General features: G+C 37.8%; 1 protein-coding gene across 1 annotated transcript in view; it reads right to left on the reverse strand.

Annotated features, from left to right (window-relative positions):
• lmbrd1 (LMBR1 domain containing 1) overlaps nucleotides 1-18275 on the reverse strand; it is a 95141-nt gene that overhangs the window by 37073 nt on the left and 39793 nt on the right. Inside the window, exons 6-9 of the mRNA XM_016235404.1 lie at nucleotides 15436-15524; nucleotides 9442-9515; nucleotides 3504-3629; nucleotides 2408-2560 (exon numbers count right to left, since the gene is read on the reverse strand). Coding sequence (XP_016090890.1) covers nucleotides 2408-2560; nucleotides 3504-3629; nucleotides 9442-9515; nucleotides 15436-15524 — 442 coding nt within the window. The remainder of the gene's footprint in view (nucleotides 1-2407; nucleotides 2561-3503; nucleotides 3630-9441; nucleotides 9516-15435; nucleotides 15525-18275) is intronic.

Here is an 18275-nt window from a genome sequence, read left to right on the forward strand (position 1 = left end):
TGAAACGGTAAACACAATAATTAAAATCAATCAAACTTAATCAATCAATCTGATACAGAATTAAGGTCAATTAACCTGCTCTCTTAATGGAATCAATCACATCTGCCGGGTCCACATTAAAGGGTAATAGAAGTGTGGGTTCATGTGTATGTGTACGCACATTCATGTGTGCAATCTATTAGTCTGTGCTGACAGCTGAATTTATCTAAACTCATCAACAGGGACTCACACGTATCAAATCACCCCATTGGACCACCCATGCAACAGTTAACACACCACCCACTGGGCCTCATTTTCTACAGCCGCACGACTCTGGAGAATATGAAGAGGAGATGCTGACCTCAGACAGATTTAAATGCTCTGAAAACCTTTGCAATAAATCATTAAATTTGCACTGTAAATCAAAGACAAATGCTAAAACAAGTGCAGTGCATCATGGCAGCGTAAACGAGGTGCAGTGACTGATGGAAAGATCCATTTGGCAGACAGATTCCTCTCAGTATGCATTTCCCCCGAAGCTCTTATGGGAAAATTAGTAAATCTCAAGCCTAGTTTAGGTATAAATAGAGTCTGGAGTCTATCATTAGAGTGCCATGTTCATGTCTGCTGCTAGTGGGCTGCTAAAGACTGAAACGAGGAAGCCCTCTGGTGCAGAGCATGCTGGGAGAAGAAATGATGCAAAGAATAACAGCAAATGTATGAAAGACTTTAAAGATAGGCTCGAGGAGTGCAGAAGGTTTGTGACAATCACAGCTATTTTGTGCATCACTATGTATATTTAAAGGGACAGTTCTCTGTAAAATGGAAATCCTGTCATCATTCACTCATCCACATTTTGCTATTTTCAAGCTTAATAGCCTCAGTTTACATGAATAGGCAGGATACTCTTTAATCATCACTTTTTGTGTCCCATAGGAGAAAGAAAAGTCGTAATAGAGCATGTTAGCATATGGCTTTTAACAAGGCCAAGGTCTCAATGAGCACACATATTGGAAAAGAGCTGGCAAATAAATAAATAGAAATATTAGATATTCAATAAAAAATGGCTTCATTAGCTGCACGAAAGCAAAGCAATAAGGCGAAATAATGCATCTAGCAAAGTGGTTGCTCAGTTTGGCAAATCTGTGCCAAGGTGATAAAACCCAAAGGTTTTCTTGATTTTCTAGGGAATATGTGTTGGCATTCAAATGAAGTCATAACGTACGAGTTACATCAAAGTCACCATGAAAATTAATTTCCTTCACACCTCCCCCTTGATAGACTTTGCAAGATAGGATAATGGCATAATGGAACAATTAATTAGGAAGATGACGAAAATGCTTGAAAAACATCAAAAGGGAAAAAAAAGCATATAAATGGTAAGTGTTATATAGTATAAGTCTAAGCTTATATATAAAACATTTATGTAAATCATACTTTATGCAACTGTTCTGGAACTTTTAATGATTTTATTACCAAACCAAAGGAATGTTTTAAAGTAAACATGAAACAGCACCTGCAACCCATTTTACTTCCATAATGTAATGTATTTACAAGTGAAACAGAAAAATTCAAACAGACCTGAATGAAAGTTTGCAGACAGCATCTAAATTTATTTACCATTATTACATTAACCTACATTAAATAAATGGTAACAGACATTAAATTACCGGATTATTAAAAATTTAAATTTTAAACTTGATTTAAACTCGACATTTATAACAATGTCGAAATAGCTATTTGGCTATTAGTTCACCTTAACAAAAAAAAAAAAAAAAACACTGACAGCATAAAGAAAGAAAAGTTATTTCAGATGCAGAAAAACATTCTGATAAAGAGCAGGAACACTTATTGTGTTATTACAGTAAACAGCTTTTTATTTTTTTGAAGAGGTTTGTCATAATTTAGTCTTTCTCTCACTCTAAGAATTAAAACAATTTAGTGCCACCTTATTAAAATAAACTCCAGCCCCATTTTTAATGCAAGAATTTACATTTATATTTATGCATTTGGCAGACACTTTTACATAGTCTTGAAAGTTTACATTTTATCAGTTCATGCATTCCCTTTCTGAACAATGAACAGTGAATGTGAAAATATGGCTGCTCGCATGTTTTCAATTGTCAGAAAGTTGTACAAATTCAGAACCAGCCATCTTAGTTTCAATAGATGGTCTCACTGAGATGTTTAAAAAAAAAAAATTGTTTTTAGAGTACACTGAACAAAAAAAAAAAAGGAAAAAGTAATTTCAAAAAGTAATTTCTTTTTGCATGACCTCTGTGATTATAAGCAAAACACGCAGCACAACTGTCACAAACAGAACCACATCAATGTGGCCAATCAGGAGTTGCAAAACTCCTGCAAAAAAAACTGCAAAAGGCACATGTAGAAAGTCAATAAACTTAATCTGAGGCAAAACTCAACCTACCTTCATAGGACGGAGAGCAGAGCCCACTTTATTGCAGCAGGTCCTCTCTGCGATCTCCAGGTGACGGCCCCGCCGATGCAGCACCTGTAGTTTAGCTTCAAGATCCTGGAGGTTCCTCCGGTCTCTCATAGAGAGAGGACGCCCATCAGCACACTGAAGAAAAAAGTTCAAAATTGCTTATTGCATAAAAATACATACTGTTTTTTATAATATGAGTATGGTTTCAGCAAATCAGCTACCACAAAAGATGAAGCTGGTACAAACCATTGTTTATCCTTGTTTACATTTCTGCATTTGGTGATTCAATTAAAAGATATACTGTTACAGCTAAAGGTTTGTTTGTAAACCAATATTTAGTGTGGTCTGGGTCATATTTTCCTTTAGCTTATGCAATTCTGTTCATGGTTTATGCAGACAAAGGATGTCATATAACCTAACCATGTTGGCCTCTACCTAATTTTTGCCAAAACACTGTACAACCTTTGACACCAACATATAGGAAGATATGGAAAGAGTTTTCTCCTTCCTTTTAAGCCTTTTTATTTTACTATCTTAACTACACTACTGTCCAAACATTTGGGTGTCAGTAAGATGTTTTTGAAAGAAGACTCTTACACTCACACGGGCTGCAATTATTAGATTCAAAATACAGTAAAATCCATAATAATATTGTGAAATACTATTATAATTCAAAATAACTATTTTCTATTTTAACATTTTAAAATGCTTATTCCTATGATGCAAAGCTGAATTTTCAGCAGTCACATGATCCTTCAGAAATCATTCTAATATGCTGATTTGCTGCTCAAAAACATGTATTATCTTATTATCAAAGTTAAAAACAGTATTTTACTGTCATTTTTGATCAGTTTAATGCATCTTTGCTGAATAAAAGTATTAAAAGTATCCAAAACTTTTGAACAGTATTATATAAATTGCATTCTTTATTTGCATCTATTGACAATCCTCAGATAAATTTTGGGTCGAGACCCACCAGTTGAGAACCACTGACCTCAAGGACAGCAATGGACAAGCAGCTCCTCTTAAATAAAGTGAGCAGAGCTCTGATATGAATTCAATTCACACACACAGAGACCTTGGCTTTGAGCTTGTCTATCTGGTGCTCCACCTCCTCCATATCTTCAGTGTTCTCCAGCCGCTCGTACAGGATGCTGCGCGTGCCTTTAATCAGGTTCAGTGGCAGGACGGACATCCCGTACGCCTGACATGGAGAAAGAAAGAGCATTAAAGACCAATTATACACCATTCACAGTCATCAGGGAGAGTGCCACCACAATTTTACCAAGAGTCCCGCTGAACGCCTCTAAGTGCCACTGTGCAGGGGGAACTAAATCCATACATTATGACACTTGATAATAAAAGAGCACTTTCTAAATTGTCATTCAGAAGCCCACTGAATCCATGTATGTGTTTTCTGTGCAATGAGGGTGAAGAAGAGGAGATGAAAAGTGTGTGAGAGTGTGTGCTTGTATGCAGCGACCATTTTGAGATGTACGGCTTGATTTCCTGCAATGCACAGCCTAACAGTGCCCCCATGTGACGGCACGAAGGGCACTTTCACATGCACAATGCATCAGAGAAGAAATATCTGAGCTCATGTAAGGAAATATGATCAAACCCTGCCGTGTCTGAGGGCCGTAAATCAGAGGTTATTTCAACACCCTGAGCTCATTGATGTTTTTTTTCCCATCTTGGCATTAGGAAGTGCAGGTCTTACGCAGTGAGCAGAGAAAGGCTTGGGTCAGAAGCCTGCTAGCCTTCTCAATATGGGCTTTGCGAACTTTAATTAAAAATAAAGACCATCTTCAATACTCTCCTGGTGGCAAATCAATACAGGCAGAGAATAAAAGAGACCAGGTTGTGCGTACACACACACCATGAGAAAAATGCATTCTGCCATTTTCAAAAGCTTTCATATCAAAACGCTGACAAAAATCAGCGGCACAATTAGATCTTCAGAAGGTGACTAAAACACTGGTGACCTTTTTATCTTCTCTGCCGAAGATGCTTTTAAAGCAGGAAACGTGACATTCTCTGTAAAACTCGTCGTTTGCTAGAGTCAAGCCGAGTGCGTGCATGCATGCATGCATCCGTCGCCACAGGCCGTGACACCCTCTGCTATGAATCACGAGGGCTCTAAAGGCCGGACCATGTCCCGAATACCAAGCTCTCCTCATAAAAGAGGAATCTGTCCTGCAGCCCCAGTGAGACATCTCCTCCTCCTTCGCCTCCTCTTTCCCATTCTTTCCTGCCCTCCTCGCCCCTGCAGTCCATCAAGCGTGAGAAAAATAAAAAAAGACACTCCAGACAAAAACAGGTGTGTTCTGTGCTGATTGGAAAAGGAGACCCGAGGCAGGAGACAGAGAGAGAGTATGATACTTTGAGAAGGAGGGCGAAGAGAAAGAGAAAAAGAGGAAAGGTGGAGAGATGGAAGATGAAGGCGTTGTGGTTGTGAGCTGGGAGATCGGAGGAGAGAGGGATGAAAGTGGGATCGGAGAGAGAGAGAGAGAGAGAGAGAGAGGAGCAAAAGTGGAGGCGTACACCCCCTTACACAAGGATGCTTTTGTTCAAAGTGTGTGCTTTTTGTGGCTTTGCAAACCAAAAAAAACATCTAGATAACAAAATATTTAAACCAAATTCTATTTTAATCTATTATAAAAAAAATTAGTTATTTAGTGTTTTGAGAATAATCTCATAATAGTCATTTTTGTAAAAATAAAGTTCTAGATAATGAAGTCATAACATTGCTCCCCCATGCTTTCAGAAATGGCTTGTGGAGATGGTCTCTGTTTTAAACCTTTAAAAAATTCGGCTTAACGAATCAGTCTCTTAATTTTTCCAAGGTCTGGGGTCCCTTCCTCCAACATTAACATAATAGTAGAACTTATTATACTATTTATAGTAATTATCTGTTATATTTTTGTGGTGATTTTTGTCCCTGTCCTTCCGTGATTTATATTCATTTTATGTATTTTATTTAGGCATTATTGTAATTTATAAATTCGTCTGGCTTTTTTTTTTTTTTTTGGGTGGGGGCTCAGGTTGTTTGATTGCTGTTGTTATTAAACGAAAAAAATGCAAACAGATGTATGGAGAATTCAGCATGCATTAAGCAATGGTCTTCTGCCAGATGGTGTTTCTTCTGTCCTTTTTGGTGTCTGTAAATTAAATACAAACGTGTTACACTGCTGGAAATGAGAGGCTAATTCTATTTGCTGTTGCTTTGTAAATATAACACTGTCAATTTACACCGTCCATGCAGGTGTGGAGCACACTGTGTTAGAGAGAAGCACACCTGTGTCACTTGTCATGGTGAAAACTAAATTAATATAATATCTAAAACGTTTTATAAAATGCATACTGCAGCTCTGGTTCTGGGCGCTGATTGGTCAATACAACGTTTCAGCTAAAATGGTAAAAACTAAGTATAGTTAGTGTGCAAAAGAAACTGAATAGAAGAGGAGACCTAAGAAAATTAAAATTGTGGCAATTGTTGTTGAAGTGGCTCCTCAGATGCACCCAAGACGGTGAGGAGGAGGAAGAGGCTCTCTTGCCAGTCACAGGTCATTTTTGCAGCACTATGATTAAATCAGTGGAAATTAATGCGGTCACCCTCTCATTGGGAATCAGCATCTTTGGGCAGCAGATTTAAGAGGTAGAGGAACCCTCCAGGGCTGAATGTCAGAACGCCAGCCAGACTTTTAAATCACCACTCTGTGTCACACAGCACAGGGACCGAGACGGCCCACGGTCAAGCGGATAGATCAAAGAGCCGTGATATACGCTCATATGCATATGCAAATATTACATGCATATTAAAAAGTCAGCGGGTCAATAATTTTCATTGTAACGTCACACCAGCAGCAAAATGAGCTTGATATAAGACCTCTGCATCTACATTAGCCAATGAAGGACGTTAAATGGGTTCAAGTGAGAATGCAAGTGGCGTTTTTTGATGTCTAAAACTACTCAACCACAGCACAGTTTAGACTTTGGGAGGTCAGGAACTGCTTTGAGCAGAAAGTTTTTTGAACATAAAACACACTTTTGCACCTCATAACATTGAGGGTGATAAAGGCTTCTTGAAATGGCATCTTGGAGCAGGACAAAGGAGGGTCTACGAGTACATGAAGGTGTCAAAAAAGGAGGGCCCTTTCAAATGATAAACACGGATGAGGTGACGAGTTCAAGGTGATTACTAATGGGAAAAGTTTAAACTAAAGTAGCAAGAACTGACGTATACTGTACACAACTGATGAGAAAGACTAGCCATTTAAAAACTATCAGTGGAAGGTTTAAAATAAGTTTGCAAATGCTTGAATTCACTCTTCTGAGGATTAAACAAAATATGAGCCATTGTGCAGGAAGTAAAAAAGAGGTGTTTCAAGTGCAAAACCACTTTCTTCAGTTCAAAGAACAAACAACATTTTCCTAGAAGGAGCTCTTCCGCATTTTCCCGAACAAGCGATTCACCCCCAAACAGCCTGAAATAACCAAACTTTTGCAACTTCATGCTGTTTCACTTAAAAAGCACAATTAAAACTCCCAGCATGATTGTTTTCAAGAGCTGGCCATCCAAGCTTTGGATAGGTAAGTTAGCTTTGCCCACCCTGAACATATGGTACTTCAGAGGCTTATTAACAAGCCGAGGCTCCTGTTTGTATGTGCTTAGGTTGAATATTAATTTCCCAGTAGCTCAGCAAAGTGTGATGTTGGCCAAAAACAGCAAGTGCTGAAGGTTTGAAATGCTTGCTTTAGCGTTTAGTTGAAACGCAGCCGGCCGTGGTGTTGTCATTACGAGTTTACATCTCGGCCAGTGGTTTGAATTAAGAGCAAGTGGCCACCTTGGCTCAAAGTGCAGTGATAAATTAACCTGCCCAGCCTGGACAACACTGCGGCTGCATACGGTGCCCATCACTTAGATTCCATTAGGTTAATCATGCATAATAATAACACATAGGCCAGTATGATAAATCACCCATCGCTTTGGAAACGTGGATTGGGGAGGATGGGTGATTCGGCTTCATTGGTGTAGAAGGGGAGGAGGGCTGAGAAAAGAAACAGTAGGAAAGAGAAAGTGATATAAGGACAGCCTGAGTGAGTGAACCCTGGTTTTTGTCAAGGAATCTTTGATTGGTTTTGAGTCTCTGTACCACAACAGAAAAGATCAAAAACAACAGCACACTAGGAGTCTTTCTTTCTCCATAAGCGACAAGACGAGGTCAGAAAGAAGAACATTACTATCCTCAGAGCGTTCTGAAAATTGTCAAAACTTTTTAATACAGGCCTGTATTCAACAGCTTGAAAGTCTCTGTTATGTTCAATTCAATTCAAGTTTATTTGTATAGCGCTTTTCACGATACAAATCGTAGCAAAGCAGCTTTACAGGAAATGTACTACAATTTGTACTACAATTATGTGAAAAACACACTTAGAGCAGCGACTTAATAGTGCCTTAATAGACTTAATAGCAGCAGTAACCCAATATTGTACTTCTTACAGATTTTTCATAATTAATATGCAAAACTAAATGTGCAAATTTAATTTGTTGTATATACTATTTTTTTTTATATTAAATCATTAATTTTAGAGTTTAATATGTTTTTTTAAAGACTGGGGACAATAAGATTTTTACTGTTTTTTTTAAATAAGTCTCTTATGTTTATTTAATATGGTGATTTATTATCAATGTTGAAAACAGTTGTGCTGCTTAATTATTTTTATTATTTTGGAAATTGTGATACTTTTTTCAGGATTTTTTGTTGAAATTTTTTTTTATTTAAAATAAAAATATTTTTAACAATACAAGTCATTTATTGATAAATATCATTTATCAATCTAATATATCCTTGCTAAATAAAATTATTAATTTCTTTCAAAAAAAATAAATAAAGCAACCTGACCTCAAACTTTTGAACTGTAGTGCATATTGTTACATTTCTATTTTGAATAAATGCTATTCCTTTCAACTTTTTATTCATCAAACGATCCTGAAAAAAAATCACAAAATATTAAGCATCTATTATTATACATGCACACACCCACGCAAACACCATTTCAGAATTCACAATACCAATTTCGTTATCACTGCAAAAATGATTATGCTATTGAATATGCTCCTTTATTTCAATTTAAATATTTAAATAATTATTTAAAAATAGTGTGCCACAGTGCAAGATATTCCACCTCATTTTCTTCAATCCCTGATAAAGCGGAGATTCTCATAGCCCAGTTACTCATGATGTCGGCGATGAAAAATGGATGACATTAACAAGTGTTACAGTACAATCAATTTATCTTATTCGAATAGAACAGCTACAGTATGCTGAAGGAATCAGAATATGGGCATTTATTAATGGCCTTCAGGCTCAGATATATAAATAGAAGAGAGATAACAGGGCATATACATCACGCCGACATCTCAGGCACACGTCCACACACATCGGTGAGAAATGACAGCATGCCATTTTGAGCGATTGCAGGCCAAAACACAAGAATCACAACATTTCTAACATTGAGGGGCCGTTTCATCATTCAGGATGACTACAATCAAAGACTGTTTCCATACAGGTGGCTTTTGTGTCATATGAGAAACCTACACATCTGGACTCTACAGTCACTTCAGGAAAACTATTCTCTTACACATCTAGAACTGCAATAAACACTTTCTAGTTGCTCTCATTACATAGTCAAAACACTGACACTTGTTCAACCAATGGCATGAGTTTAGGGCGGGACTATCTGTTTCTTCATCCAATGAACGATAAGACAGTGTTTTTGCAGTTTAGTGATACAAGTGGTACAGAACTTACGCACTTCAGCCTATAAAAGAATAGACAAACAGAATGTAATTGTGACATACGTAAATTGTGGGCAGAGACCTGCATATTATGTCTAAAACTGCTTCCTACGACAGTGCTGAGCAGTCTCTTCACACAACCCTCTTAAAGGCATACAAATCAATGGGGCACAAGTAACCACCCACCATTACCAATTCTCTGTTGGCCACTCACCGTGTATGTGATCACTGCCAGCATGCCAATCAAGGTGAGCGAGCTGATGGAGAACGACAGGGCGGCCAGGCCATCTGCAAGACAGGGGGAAATGTATTTATGACATGGGCCAAATGCAGAGCTCTGTTAAGTTTTGGTCATACGCCAGATATTCAGAGCAGTTCCTGCCCCCCAGGGAAATTCCTCAATGCACCTCATCTTCTCTCCTCTCTTACTATCATTTCTCTCAGCCTCCTCTTACTCTGACATAGTTACTGAAAGGTCAGCAAAGTTTTTGCCCTCTAAATTGTAAAGGGGTCATATGATGTTGTTAAAAAGGACATTATTTTGTGTATTTGGTGTAATGAAATGTGTTTATGCAGTTTAAGGTTCAAAAAACATTATTTTCCACATACTGTACATTATTGCTTCTCCTCTATGCCCCGCCTTTCTGAAATGCGTCGATTTTTACAAAGCTCATCGGTCTGAAAAGCGAGGTGTGCCCTGATTGGCCAGCTATCCAGTGCATTGTGATTGGCCGAATACCTCAAGCGTGTGACAGAAATGTTACGCCCCTTACCATACTGTGATGGAGCAACGAGACAAAAACATTAAAAAACCCATTATAAGCGAGGCATTTGTTGCATCCAGTGGGGACATATTTACGGATTATAATGACTTATACTGTCATTTTACACGTTATGTTGCATCGCGCCGCGTAAACATAAAACCATGTCGGCATTTGTGATCGGAGAATGACAAACAACAAGCCCTACTCTACACTGCTCAAAACTCGCGTTTGAATCATCAGTGGCAAATTCTTTAAATATGAAAACGAACTTACAGACTGTGAGTCAGAACAGCCGGCATTGTAGGCTACTCTCCCAGGAAACAGTCCTCCATAAAATGCGCTGCACACATCTGAAGAATATTTGTGTTGAACAGTTCTGGAACAGTGTTGTAAATACAACTTAACCACTGATTTCTAGTTGTGTCCTGTTTTGGAAGGCCAAACAAAGTAGTTTTGCTTTCACAACGAAACACAGCCTCACACACGGCGGGCTTGAGTGAGCGTAGGCCGGCGGGCTTGAGAACGGTGCGGCCGGCGGATTCGATGAAGGAGCGGCAACCACATGTGATGACCCTGGGCTGGACTCCGCTTCGTCCACGGTGAAAGTCGATCCAGCGATCCACAGCGCGAAGTTGATGTATTTCCTCAGCGACCAGCACGGATCAGCTCTAGGCATGAGGAAGCGGATATCGTCCTCTTTTGGAAGGCCAAACAAAGTAGTTTCGCTTTCACAACGAAACACACAGCGTCTCCACAACATGGCGGCGGCAATAATACTACAGCGAGAATAAAAGTTACGCCTTCTTTCTTTGCGTGAACATTTGGGGCGGTGTTATGCAAATCTTCCCACACAGTGACGTAGACATGTGGGTGTGTGTTTAAATGAGACGTTTTAGGAGGGCGTGGACAAGTCTTAACTTTTATAAAGGATATCTCTTTGGATTTGAGACTTTAGTCTTTGCAACTTTAGGGATCTTATCTATGCACGAACAGTTTGTAACACTCCAAAGAGAAAGGAAAATTTGAAATAGCATCATATGACCCCTTTAATAGTCACAATGACATGTTGAAAATATAAAGGACATTAAGGAAAGTTCTTCAATAAAAATATGGCTTTATTTAGTAGTCGATATCAATACCAGTAAAATTTCACAATTATTGATACCACAGCAAAAGCTAATATGCTACTAAACATTCTGCTTTATTTAGAATGTTTTTATATCATATTATTACATTATATTATATTATATATTATATTGTTGTTGATGATTAACAATAATAAATACTAATATATGAATACATTAAACATTATGGAATATAAAAGTGCTTTAAAAGTATTTCAACTTAAAAGAAAGTAAATTAAGTAAAAATTTAAGCATTGATCTTCACATTTATTAAGTAATTGTTCAAGTAAATTACCTTGAATAAAAATAATAAACAAAATATGACATATACAACAAATTTAAAATGTAAGCAGTATATACTGTTGTTGTTGTTGTTGTTGATAAATAATAATAATATAATAATAATAAATATTAATATAATATAAAAATAACAATTTATATTTAAACTATGGAATGCAAAAATACTTTAAACATACTTTTATAACAATTAAATAGATTAAGCAAAATGTTTAAATGTAGTAATAAAAAAATAAATAAACAAATGACAAGAAATACAATAAATAAAAATATATATAATTTTTTATTTCAATGTTAAAAGAAGGCCTTTTACTAATGAAATATATATATAATATATATAATAAATAACCTTCATTATTCAAACTATTTTTGTTTCATGAATATATAGTGAATATACAGTATGCTGAAAATATAGAATGTGTGCAGTAAAAGAAAAAAATGCTGAGTTATGCTAGCCTACAAGACTACAAAAAAATTGAGAAACAACCAGACAGCGCCATCTTTCTGCTCTTTCATAATTTAACAGACACACACCTGTATTTTCGCTGTGAATGACTTGACTTCTCACATTCAAAAGAAATTGCTATTTTATATTATATACATATATATATATATATATATATATATATATAATAAATACATGCATGTGTTTGTATTTATATATACATAATAAATATACACAGTATACACACATATATTATGTAAACAAAAACTTTTATTTTGATGCGATTAATCACGATTAATCGTTTGACAGGACTAATTCTTAAAGGGATAGTTCACCCAAAAATTAAAATTTGATGTTTATCTGCACTTGGTACAGTACATTTGACATTTTGTGAATCCCTAGTCCTCAAGACACAAGATGGAACGTGGAACCGAGAAAAAAAAGAAGAGGAAAATGAGTGAAAGGAGGAGAGGGCATGATGCCAGCTGTCAGATATGAGGCCAGCTGAGGCAGATTTATGGGAAGTGACCGCCACCGCACTCCCTGTTAGGATCCCACCTGTCATAGGGAGCGAGAGAGTTGAACACACACAAACTCGCACAATCTCCCTTTCCTCTGGTTCTGAGCTATGGCCCAGCGGAGCAAAACACAGCATCCCGGCAGCCCTGAGCCCAGAAAGCCCCCTTCTGCCTGCAGCCTACCTCAATTGAATGCAACCAACTGTTCTCTGTTTGTTTTCCTCAGGAACTTCTTTATATCACAGAGCAAAACACAGCATCCCGGCAGCCCTGAGCCCAGAAAGCCCCCTTCTGCCTGCAGCCTATCTCAATTGAATGCAACCAACTGTTCTCTGTTTGTTTTCCTCAGGAACTTCTTTATATCACTCACAAAATGACTTCTTTCCATTTTGTTGAACCACATAAAGTCTGAGAAGTGTTTGCTGCACCACCCACCATGTTCCATATACAAAAAGCCCACGAGACACAAAAGCTGATGAGAAGAAATGAAGATGATTACACTCCTGCTTCCTAATGTAGCAAACGGAAGAATATAAAAAGAAGAGGCACTTTGATGTCTGATGGCTGAAATGAGCATTTACATCTGAAAAGGTGTTTCCCTTTGTGATGTCCCCGCTTTTGTTAAGTGGCGAAGGCTCGATGCCGGAGACAATGTCGTTTGTGTTTGGTACGGAAAGCCGCTCTGTTTATGAACTCCTCAGAATGCAGGGAAACCTGCGTTTTCCATCGCTTCCCCGGAAGATTTTCTGAGGGATTGGACAGAGAATATATTGTTTATTATCTGAGGCGGCTCCACAGCTGCTCTAGCGGCTGATTCCTCGGCACTTGGAGAGAGTGGAGGCCCTTATCTCGACATGCAAGGAGCACCTCGGGCTTATGTGCGCCGAGGAGACCGCTGCCACTGAGAAGTGTATATTAAAGAGCTCTTAGCTGCGGTATTCACAACATGAGCTTGCTATGATAACCTCATGGAGATGGAAAGAGGCTTGCTAAAGCCAACTCACTCACTGGATTCTGAATCACAGAAAAAACACGCTGCTCCCATACAATTATCGGTAGAAACATTATCGAACAAAAGTGGCACAAACCTCAATGCACTATATGCACTACAGAAGAGGTTCTCAACTATTTTGATTGAAAGATTTATCTTAATCTTATTTATGTTTTTAGCATAGCCATAGCCATATGCTAGGCCTATATATAATGACTATTAATTATGAGATTATATGTTTAACAATATTATTAAATCACTAGTGTTTTAAAAGAATAACATAATGCAAAATAAATGTCCTGCAAAGGTAATCTAAATGTAAAATAATTATATTCATGTTATAGCCAATAAAGAATAAACAGTCAATATTACAATTCTCTCCAATTTAGTGTTAAAAAACAAACATTAAAAATAAAAATAAATCATTGAAATACTACAAGTGAATTCAGGCATCACAACGTTATATGTACAGTATTAAAAAGGGATATTCATTCGTCATTTTCCACACCCTTAAAACAGATCTGAATGCAAAATTATGTCATCAAATCCAAATTTGATTCAGCGTAGCTGGTGCCTCCTCGTCACTCTAACTCCAATTTAAAATGTGACTGAAACACATTCGGCTCAGTGGGAAGGTAAATCAGAGAACAAGAGCTGGATTCTGGGTCCAGGGCTCCGCTGTATAATTAAGTGGATACTTTTTTTCGAGCCTATGTCTGTGATAAGATCAGATCTCCAGCTGTCTACCCTTCTGCACGCTTCCTCGCCGTCTCGCCCCAGTCTTTCCCGCTAATGGGGAATCTGGTATTGCATTCAGTTTACGTTTTAGGTCTGTTTCACATGGGGGAACCGGCAAGTGAACTGCTGCATATCTGTGGAATCGGTAATGGGCAACCATGGCTTAGCAATGACACTGGGTGGAATTCGTCAGCTGGTCTTGCCGCTTGAGTCAAGATGCTCCTTCGGCAGCTGAGGCTTCTCAGGGACATGATAACCCTGCTTATATAGCACACAGGGTCTTGTTATTAATTTTACAGATGGAGTGGGGATGAGCAGCAGGGTACCACGACCGTCAACCTCAAGCTCTGCTGCAGATTTTGACAAACAAGCCTGTTTCAAAAGGGGCCTTTTTCTGATGTTCCTTCCACCAAAACTTTTTGCTTGATTTCCATTCATTAGGCCAAGGCTACTGGAAGGGCCAATGACAGCTCTAAGACCCCCTCACAGGAATCAGGCACTGTCTCAAAGAGTCACAGACTTACTCCAGGCTATTATTGGATTAGGATGGGTTCCTTAGTGACTCCTGCCAACTTGAGGGCCTTCAAGGGAAAGTGAAGCAAAAGTCACGACCCAACCTAACAAGGGAACTTCTCTGAAGGAACACCATGGTGTTGGCAAATCACTTCCTTTTTCAGAGCAGAGCAAAACAAACCATGGCACAACAAATTACTTTTCCTGGAAGGAAAAATGACGTTACTTGTTATGTGACCTTCAAATGGGCCTTCAGAAGATGATAAGAAAGGCTATAGAGAACACTGACTCAAAAATACTCAAACATGGACATTGGACATAATATAGGAGCCTACTTTCCACAGACTAACTTTCTTTTGCTCAACCAGACACTTAACTATGAAAAAAGAAACTTAAAACAATTAGAAAAGGGATGATCCTTCATACTCGTCAAAGTGAATACCTCAGGGATTTTCATATTTTTTCTTGGATATATATATACCTGTAAGTGCAGGTGCAAACATGGGCCTGCCACTCCTGCTTCAAATGGAAGACCTGATTGACATGTCAAAAGCAGCCAGGCCTTTCCTTTTTCAAGACAGCAAATTTAGGGAGCACAATGAGGTCTGTTGACATTGACGAGACTAAATGTCAGTGCTGTCAAACCCACACATCACCTCTGCTCATGGCTTGGCAGCATCCGTCACTCTCTAAAAAGCACCTGTCGCTTTGGTGTTGTGGCCCCGGAAGGCTTCAACAAAGCTCTTTTGCCATTTTCTTTGCAAGTGCCAGTAAAACTGAGCTGCAATTTCACCTAAAGAGGCCTTTATGGTACTTACGGCTGCTGCCCAGCTCCTCGAACAGATACTGCACCTTCTCCCACTGAGTGGAGTTCTGGTTGGGCGGAGATTCCAACGGAACAAATGTCCTGAAACAGAAATTCATATATGTCATGATGTCATCATTTACAGACTACCATTTAAAAGTTTGGGATTGGTAAGACTTTCTATTTTAATATTTTAGAATGTAATTTATTCCTGTGATGGCAAAGCTGAATTTTCAGCAGTCATTACTCCAATCTTCAGTAATCATTCTAATTGATTCGCTGCTCAAGAAACATTTCTTATTATTATCAGTGTTGAAAAGTTGTGCTGTTTAATATATATATTTTTATTTTTCCAGGATTCTTCGATGAATAGATATTTCAAAAGAACAACATTTATTTTAAATAGAAATCTTTTGTGACATTGTCAATACCTTTACTGACAGTTTTGATCAATTTAATGCATTCTTGGGAAAAAAAAACAGCTGCTTAATATTTTTGTGGAAACCACAACATTTTTTTCCCAGGATGCTTTAATGAACAAAAAGTTTTAAAAACAACAGTTTTTATTCAAATTAGAAATTTCATGTTACATTATAAATCATAGATCGATCCTAGATAAATTTAATGCTAATTAAAGGCATTAATTTATTTTCTGTCTTACTAAACCCAAACCTTTTGAACTGTAGTATAAATTTCAACAACTATCTGACACTCAATGGCTACATACAGTACACACTGAGACTTACAATATGGTTATTACTCAAAAAAAACATTACAACATACAAGGTCATAAAGTAAAGACAAACTCTTCAATCAAATGTACAAAATTACAATAGAACAATATGCAATTTTATCAAGTAAACATGAATACTTGAATGTATGAATTAAAATATATTATGGTTACCAATATATGAATTAAAATATATTATGGTTAGTTTTTTATTGGTTAACTTGAGTGTCGAGGCATATCCAATGAAAGTTACATTTCAAATTATCAATAAAATATATAATTTATCATGAAGGCAAAGCATCAAGATAATTAATTTCAAAGTTCTGCTATACAATTTATTACATACATTTTTACATACATACAGAGTTATAAAGAATGTTCTTTTGATTTATATAATTGAAAGGTAAATAATTTTATTAGTATCTTGAGTAACATTCCACTCCATGAGAGGCGACCACCTTTATGTAGAATAAAACTTTTTCTAGGCCTCTGATAAAGCAGGAGTCTTCATCTTATGTCGGTACACATAATTTTAAAATATCTCTTCAAATTAATTATAAAATGTTCAGTGGAGCACTTTTACTTAAAAGGTAAAATGTCTTATATGTATATATATATTAGGGCTGCACGATATATCGTTTTAGCATCGATATCGCGATGTGCGCATCTACGATAGTCACATCGCAGGTAGTGATGGGAAGTTCGGATCATTTTACCGACTCAGACCTTTGAGTCTCGTTCAGCAAAATGAACAAATCTTTTTTCGAGTCATTTCGTTCATTTTAGTAAAATATAATTCAAATGTTACGTGTTACTTCCCTAACACGTCTACTACTTGCGCAAACGTTGATCACACTACAAACAATACAAAACTATAATGCTATAAGTAACAGGAAAGATTAATTCATTGTTTACCTGGATCTTCAGTCTATGATTAGCTCACCTCACCTTATCTGACAAGTCTTCGTGTTAGAGTCGTTCGTTCATCACGTGACAGCCCCATAAGCTTTAACCTATGCAGTCTGAGCTGGAAAGAGAATTGATTAGTTCATCTCTCGAGCCTTTCGAATCGTTCGTTCTTTTGTCACGTGACGTGACAGCATTGGATAGAGAAATTAGTTTGGGGCGGTCACGTGATGAACGAACGACTCGAAAAACCGAAGACTCGAGAGATGAACTAATCAATTCTCTTTCCGGCTCAGACTGCATTGGTTAAGCTTATGGGGCTGTCACGTGATGAACGAACGACTCGAAAAACCGAAGACTCGAGAGATGAACTAATCAATTCTCTTTCCGGCTCAGACTGCATTGGTTAAGCTTATGGGGCTGTCACGTGATGAACGAACGACTCGAAAAACCGAAGACTCGAGAGATGAACTAATCAATTCTCTTTCCGGCTCAGACTGCATTGGTTAAGCTTATGGGGCTGTCACGTGATGAACGAACGACTCGAAAAACCCGAAGACTCGAAACAGGTGAAATACTTGATGAATTCCAGTACAGAACCTATAGGATGTTGCGCATGCGCAATCACTCCCCGAGACGACTCGTTCTTCCAGAGTCACATTAAAGATTCGTTCAAGAACAACCCAACACTAATCGCAGGATGTGTGATGTTTAGTAGGCCTATACTGATCGTTATATTTATACTGATTGTTTTCTTTGCTCACACACAGACAGTACAGAGATGTCCATTTTTAAATAAATTTAGTAGCAGAGATACTGCAAGCGATTTTTTAGTAGGGATGCTCCGATCAGGATTTTTGCAGCCGATACTGAGTACCGATCAGACACGGTGTCTACACTGGATGTGACAGCTGTACAGAGATACCCATTTGAAATACATTTAGTAGCAGAGCTACTGCACGCGATTTTCAGTGCTGGAAATCCATTTATCCTTTGTTGAAACTTCCACGTCGTCACGGAGAGCGCAGGTCACGGCTGCTTAGCAACGGCAGACGCCACGAAAGCACAAGCTCCCGAGTAAAAAAAAACTTGAGTAAAAGTCTGATTTTAACAGTACTTATGGCTTAGGTGAAGGGAAACAACTGAGAAAGAAAATGGATGTGTAACAGTATATTGTATGGGATGATATTAGACTCAAAATGATTAATAGATGCACG

The sequence above is a fragment of the Sinocyclocheilus grahami genome, unplaced genomic scaffold (assembly GCF_001515645.1).
Source record: "Sinocyclocheilus grahami isolate Dianchi unplaced genomic scaffold, SAMN03320097.WGS_v1.1 scaffold466.1, whole genome shotgun sequence".
NCBI lineage: Eukaryota > Metazoa > Chordata > Actinopteri > Cypriniformes > Cyprinidae > Sinocyclocheilus > Sinocyclocheilus grahami.